The 7,906-nt window shown below is 40.2% G+C and overlaps 1 protein-coding gene across 1 annotated transcript in view; it reads left to right on the top strand.

Moving 5' to 3' along the window:
* Nucleotides 1-286: 286 nt before the first annotated feature.
* Nucleotides 287-7,906, top strand: part of cerkl (CERK like autophagy regulator) — a 35,135-nt gene continuing 27,515 nt past the window's right edge. Inside the window, exons 1-2 of the mRNA XM_084361667.1 lie at nt 287-629; nt 3,412-3,521. Of these exons, the coding sequence (XP_084217793.1) occupies nt 496-629; nt 3,412-3,521 (244 nt within the window). The 5' untranslated portion in view covers nt 287-495. The remainder of the gene's footprint in view (nt 630-3,411; nt 3,522-7,906) is intronic.

The raw sequence follows: 7,906 nt of genomic DNA, 5'->3' as shown, positions 1-7,906 counted from the left end.
AGATGCATACCATGTTGGGTAGTTTAGGTGCACTGATACTAATTGTGAGGCTGCTTAACCTACACAAACCTGTTTTTTATTTAAATGTCGTACAAGCGGCTGTGAAATCGTATCTTCTAAGTGTATCGGCTACAGTATGCTACATGAGTTGATGACGTAATGAGGTAACGTACTATCAGCTTTTAAATTTACTCACCGTGTGCGCGCTCCCGCCTGGAGACAAGCTACACACAGGAGCGCGCACGCCCGTTGATTAGACACCGGGCGACCCGCCGCGTGCACGAGCTGTCAGTCCGGCAGAGCTGCGGCTGTCTGTCTCCATAGCGACGAGACCCCGGAAATACACCGTAACGCGCCGGTGGTGATCAGCTTACTACGTGTTTATCTGCCGTGTTGTTTATCGAAGAATAACAAACTCATAACCGACTCTTTGCTTGCTTGTTTGTTTGTTTGTTTGTTTGTTTGCATTTTTGTTCGTGGGTTGAGCTGGTAAACATGTCGGAGCCTGAGGAGAAGCTGCAGAGAGAGAGCACGAAGAAGAAGAAGAAAGAAAAACGAAGCGGGAAGAAGAAGAAAAAGGAGAAGAAGGAGCAGGAAGAGGAGCAGCAGGTGGAGGAGGAGGACGAGAGGTGAGTGTTTGCTCTGAGGTTCCTTCAGTTTAAGGTTCCACACAGAACCACAAAGAGCTCTCTGATTGGTGGTTCATAGGCCCACAACAAACTGATGAATCAGACGAGAGAACAGTTACAGCTTGCACTGTGAATCCCTGAATCTTTCATTTCTGCTATCAAAAATCACAAAAGTATTTAAGAGAAGAAACCCTGCTGTCAAAACTGTACTAAAGTAAAAGAATAGATCCTTGTGCATGAATGGTGCACATTGTTGTAAAAGTACCCTAAAGTTATACTTTACTAGTAAATGTAAAGATATTGTGTCAAGATATTACTGTGTGAAAAGTCACCCATATGAATAGTACTAGTAAGGGAAAAGTTACTAAGTATCTGATATTAAATGTACTTAAGTATCAAAAGTAAGTGTCTGGCAATAAATGTACTTCAGTGTCAAAATTTAAATTTGCATGTATATACAGTACTGTATACTATGGGTCGACCGATTATCAACCTGGCCAGTTATTGGATTCAATATTAAACATATTTCTAATTATCTGAATCAGTGTTTTTTCAATCCAGTTGCCAATAAAAAAAATCAACTTAAAAATCGTCTACTTTGGCCCTCCAATGCAGCAAGCAATCTGCAAGTACTAAAGTTACCAAATAAGCGTAGTAGAGTAAAAGTACAATATTTGCCTCCAGAATGTACGTAGTGGAGTGGAGGTGTGAGTACCTCAAAATTGGACTTAAGTGCAGCACCCATCATGCAGCCGCTACTATGAAAATACCAAACTTTTACATCGGTTAAAGAACCACAGGTTCAGATTCATTCTACAGAACTCTTAAATTGCCACGTTTTCATCCAGAGGTAACGCAAATCCTAATTTAATTGAGAAAAATAACCAAAAAAGAATGACATGAAAACGATTGTGTTTTCCACCCACTACTGTATTACAAATATTAGGTGTTGGATAGTCTGATTTGCTGGGCCTCTGTTCCATAAAACAAGATTACCTAATAAGCCAGGCTTATTTTGTTAGTCTGACTCATTTTCCAGTTGATTCTGTTACATAAAGCAAGCTCAGCGTAGTTCAAGCTCAGTTACTATGGCAATTTATGCTTGAAAACTAACCTGGTCCGGGGCAGGTTAATTGTCCGGCTTAGCCCCCTTGACTAATGTACAATTTTTTCAGTAAGGTCCCATGAGGTCCACTGGAAGTGGCGTCACTTCGGCACTCTGTTAACACACAGGAGCTCTGATAATGTCTGTTTGTGGCTGTTATAAACAGTGGCTTTGCAGGTAAACCATAAATGTATCGACATGGTAAATACACCTGCTCTCTCTTGGTCTTCTGCTGCTCCTGTCAGGGTCATCCATCCTCCGGCCATCTGGGCTGTGCTTGTGTTTTTCTCGCTGTTGTTTTAAACAAACAGCCAGTGGTGTAGCTGATGCAGCGAACTGTCAGCCGTTGTTGTCCCGGTACACACACCACCACGACTGTCGCAGTTGCAGTGTGTCTGTGAGCTCCTTCCTTCCACTATCTGTGTGTACCGTTTTCAAAATCCCCATTGCCACATGAAAGAACAACAACAGCAACCTCCAAGCTAGCAAGCTACACACTGAAACTGGGAAATTACTCCAACACTAATTACTCTAACGGCACAAAACAAGCTAGCAGCTGTTACCTTTTATTTTGCAGGGTTTTAGCCATGAATGCCAGGACTCGCCTCCCCACATGAAAACCAAGTTACCCTGGCACTATTTTGCAGGGGTGCTGTTGCCGCATTCTAGGTTGAGCGCCGCCCAAGACGATTGTGATTGGTTTAAAGACATGCAAACAAGCCAGAACGTTTATGACCCCTATACCAGAATGAGAATTGGTGCAGTCAGGCCTTTCTCCAGCGCTGACGCGGCGCCATGGTGGGTCTGGCTATGCCAGACTCTTGGCTGGTTCATGATAAAGAATTCCAGTCAGATCTATTAAACCATTGGAGAAGAAGCGTACACAACAACATCCAAGATCCAAGTGGAAAACATTGATGGAAACACAGTTATGATTTTCTCATCACGCCACAAATATCTGATGTTCTCATCTACAATTATTTTTTTTCATCAAGTTCGGTTTGCTAAACAATGCAGGCTTCCCTGCTACGCATTATAGTGAAGGCAATCTGCCACGCCCAAAAAAGAATGTCTACATTTTTATGAAATATGTTACATTTGATAATATTTTAAGGGAAAAGGAGCAGAGGAACTTATTAACACAGCAGTTAACTGGATTTTGACCAAATACCTACTAAACATATCACGTTCCCATTAGACCCAACGTACTGTATGTGTTTATTGAGAAACAGCAAATGTTAAACTAAGATGGTGAACGTGGTTAACATTAAACCTGCTAAACATCAGTGTGCTAGCATGCTAACATAGCACACTTAGCTGTGTACTGGACTCCCTCAGTACAGCCTGATAGAGATGCAGTAAATGATGGATATCAGACGGACGGATGGATGGGTGGAAATAATATTAGTTAGAGTGAACAGAGCACCTTCTTTCCATATTCTTCCTCAGCCAGGTGTTTAGTTTGTGTCCTTCAGATTCACTGACGACAGAATCAGCAGTAAGTGTGAGAGAAATCAGTTTCACCTCTGGACAGATTTCCAGAAATCAGCAGAAACCTCAGTATGACCCAATGATTGATTTATCAGCATTGATGTTGATATAAATTACAAAATATTTCTTCCATATCAGTTTTAAACTTCTGATTTGTCAAAAATCAACTCTGCTTGTGTGTGTCAGTGAGTGTGTTGTTCTGCGTGGGATCTTCAAACTGGGGAAAAAGAGTCACGACGTCCTGCTCACCCGAACCAGACTGACCTGGACCCCCATCACCCCAGAAACCCCCACAGGTCAGTAACAACAGTGATGGGTTGACATGTCGATCAGTTGTCTTGATGCTGACAGACAGACAGACAGACAGACAGACTGTGTGTATGTCGAGGCAGCTGGTGCTGTAATGGAGAAGGTTTGTCATGTTGAGACCACCTGAAACATGACATCTGGACAAACTTCAAGCCACCACACACACACACACACACACACACACACACACACACACACACACCACTACATTAATTTGATAACTTAAGTTACCAGTTACTTTGCAGATGAGAATATTCAGTGTTAATAGGCTATTACTTGTGACATGTAACATCACATAGTGTTGTGGATGAAATGGTAACTGACACAAATGGACGGCTGCATCAGAGCCAAGTGGCACATTTGTAATTTTTTTAATTTATCTGCAATCTGACAAAAAAAAAAAACACCAGTTAAAATAAAATGGTGAATATCAGATTTGATATCAGTCTATACCGACATGACATTATCATTTTTGGTCCATCACCACCTGCTTAATGTCTTTTAGAGAAACAGAAACAGAATGTGGGCTATATGTTCTGGAGTAAGAAAAAAAAGAGGATTAGCCCTAACCCTAACCCACAAACAAACTGTGTATTGTCACTAATGTTATGTCTCCAGCAATGGAGAACAGCCTGTTTGCTTCAATACTAGTACCAGGGGAACCCATGGTTACAACCCATATCTAATATCTCAATTCTGAACAATTAATTTGTGTTCAATACTTTTCAAAAGCTCTGATGTCTGATGATATAGTTATCAGCTTTATTTTCCTTCTTCACAAAAGATAATTACATCAGCTGATATTGGCTTTGTTGATTTATCAACATAAATGAAAACTTTCAAGTATGTGTAACTTATACTTTTTATAACTTTATTATAATAATAGCTATTATAATTTAGAATAATCAGCTTGTTATGGGAAACTGGACTGTGTGTAATAGTGTTTCTAACCAAATGAGTCTCCACTGTGACTGATGTACTGTCAGCACCTTTTGAATAGCTACTCAACAACAAATGTAATTGTTATAAACATACAACGCAATATACCAACACATTCAGACGAGGACTAATAAAACATAAACATGACCAGCTGATCCTAGAAATATGTGGGAGAACTGATCTAATTAGTGCCACAATGTAATAGGGGTGTAAATCACAAGTTTCATCACAGTGAGATATTTTCCGATATCACAAAGGTGATTTGATTTGATAGAGGGGTCTGCGATATGAGATGATATCATATGCCCATTTAACACAATCAGTTACATTTATATCTACTCACAAAAAAAAAACTAAAATATGATTTGACAGTTTTATTACTGAACTCTTCAGTGGAAAAATGATTTAATCAATGGTTCCAGACATTTAATTGGAAAGCAATCTATTCTTTTTAATAAAAACAGAGCACTGTTCCGAAAGGAGTTGTGTATGGATGGAAACGTGCCAGGGGAATTTTAGAATAAAGCTGTATCTTAACGATGGAGGCGATATGGATCGATGTTTACACTTTGCATCGATTGGATTGTTGATCATTGAATCGATATATCGATCCAGATCAATGTATTGTTACACCCCTACTATATAAAACACAGAAAGTTAAAAGACAAACCTAATGAGTCGAAGTACTTCCTTGTTGCTAGAACGCATAAGGGAAAGATTTCAGACACGCATAGAGGACCGTTTGTTGTACACCATCCGGATGCTGTGCTGTGCCCTCACAGCCCGGTCCCACCTTTTTCACATTCTGCCAACAATTATTAACAACCTAATAAATGCTTGTTTTTGTATCACTGGGACTACTGCAGGTGCAGGCCTCTGAGTGGGCCACCACCATCTCTTATATACTGTAGTAAAGCTATATTGACTTTGATCAGCTCTGACGTCAGCAGAAGCTGGTGGAGATTCCTTCCTGTTATTACAGGTAGTAGCATCAAAACACACCAAAAAGACACCGAGAGGGGAAGTGTATGAAAACTGAAGGAACTAGAAATTAGCTTCCTCCAGTAAAGGTTATCACAGTATCTGGTTTAGTCATGCGGTAATATTTTGGTAGTATGTTTGTATCAATATTGATTATTTTGTTAAAATCTTGTGTTGCGTGTTTAGTTTTTGGTTAAAATTCATTCAGGAAGAACTGCTTAGTGGAGCAGGATAAAGGTGTAAAAACTGTGTGTGGTGTGTGTGTGTGTGAGTGTGAGTGTGTCTGTGAGGTTGAAGCCAATCTGTTTTGCTGTATTTCATCCAAGCTAATGTCATTAAGCCAGCACTCTGTGTGTGTGTTTGTGTGTGTGTGTATTGGCAGTAGTACAGAGCAGTTGGTTCGGCCCATGGGGGGTTATTAGAGTCTCTCAGTGTGAGGAGATTAACACACTCACACACACACACACACACACACACACACACACACACACACACCAACACACACACGTAAACACACGCACTGAGAATCAGCCTGTCAGCATGCTGTGAGTGTGTTGATGAGATATTTCTATATAAATGGATCAGCTGTTGTTGTTTATTTGTATACATGAATTCATCCTGCCTCACCCTGTAACCTGTCTCTCTGTCTGACAGGGAGGTGAGGCCTGAGCTTTCACACAGGTGGACATACAGAGCGTGTTTTGTATAATTGGTAAACTCAGATATTATAACTGTACTGATATGAAAGAATTTCAAATGATATCCAGTCTGATTTGCAGTTACAATAAATCAAAGTACTGAAATGTTTTGCACTGTCGTGAAATCATGAAATATACATGCAGACAGGATCAGCATGAAACTCTTTGCTGAATCATCAGTACAAAAGAGGTTATATATATGGTTATTTTAAAGCAGTTCAGAGAAGAGGCTTACTACGTCCTCCAAGGTGCATTTCAGTAAGAGAAATCCATTCACAGAGTTCTGTGACGTGCAGCACTAACACCGTACTACTGTAACTACAGTCGGCAGCTTGAATTAAGTTACATTAGCATTGTTGGTCATTTTGATTGAAATCAGCAGCTATGGCGCCGCGTTTTGTTTTCAGCTGCAACAACGGATTATCACTGCACTGGATTATCTACCACACTGATTTACGTCTCCAACTGGGGTCTTCTTCATGGCAATTGTGGCCAAGGCTCATGGTATTGTAGTATTTAGATCCTGCCCAGAAAGATTTGAAAAGAGAGAGAGTTGCTCCTGAATTGAGGTGTAGTCAGACTTTCAAGAAAAAGTTTAAATGGGAATACAGATTGGGATAAAGCACTTTGAAACCAGTGGCTCTTCCTGTGTGAAAACTATTGCACAAACTTAAAACTGTAGCATAGGAATACGATTATCAATTAAGCTGTAAAAACAAACAAACAAACAAAAAAAACCACAAAGGTTTTTGCAAAAATGCTACACCTTTTTTTGTCTCGTGCTGTTTCACCACCATCTGCATTATGTTTCCAGCTGTGCCAAATACCTCTATTTCTTTCATTACTATTCATTTATTTATTTATTACTATTTCTCTATTTGTACAATGTGTTGAGGGACAATTATGTCCATAAACAGCACATTCAAAAATGGAATGCAATTTTTAGGTACTTTACTAAACTTTGCCACTTCACAGTTTTACAATACTCAAAAAACACATTTAGTATTTGACTGGAACTGGGACACTCTCTTTTCTGCTTTTCTGGGTTAAGAGTTCCTACAGGCCGTCTCTGGAGGTTTTAGGAGTGTAAAAAACTCTGAAGGAACGATAACTGATCAATTTACAATCAATTTACAATATCATAGCGGTGGACTTGTTTACATGATCAATTGTTGTCAGTGACACTGAACGAGTGATGCAGTGCTGCAGCCTCAGTGTGTGTGTGTGCGCTTGCGTGTGCCAAGTATGGTGTGTGTGTGTGTATATGTGTGTGTGTGTAAATTATGATCCATAACTCCCCACAGTGAGCCACATGGCCAGGTCACCATGGGACTGGACTGCCACTGTGTGTGAGTGTGTACGTCCCTGTATGTGTGTGGGTGTGTGTGTTTGTGTGTTGTGGAGCTATCCCTTTAAATTAAACCAGTTATTTTTAGGATTTAGACGTGTTTTTTATTGTTAACTTTAGAATTAGGACAAGGTGAAACCTTAAGTGAATGGAAGTTGTCCTCGCAATTATAATAATATAATATTACAACATAACATATATATTTGAATTTGTATGTGTGCGTGTGTGTGTGCCTGCTGGCACAGTGGGTTGGTGGGGGCATGATGGGAAACTCATCTCCATCTGGAACCGGCCAACACGCTACCTGTGATGGGCAACACACTGTATGTGTGCGCAGCAGCTCTGTAGGTTCCGTCAACTCATATCAGATCAGAGTCATCTTTGTTGGGGTGGATGGAAAATCTGT

The sequence above is a fragment of the Pagrus pagrus genome, assembly GCF_965226575.1.
Source record: "Pagrus pagrus genome assembly, chromosome: 9".
Lineage (NCBI taxonomy): Eukaryota > Metazoa > Chordata > Actinopteri > Spariformes > Sparidae > Pagrus > Pagrus pagrus.
The sequence above is the reverse complement of the archived record's forward strand: the minus strand, read 5'-3'. Positions and strand labels throughout refer to the sequence as shown.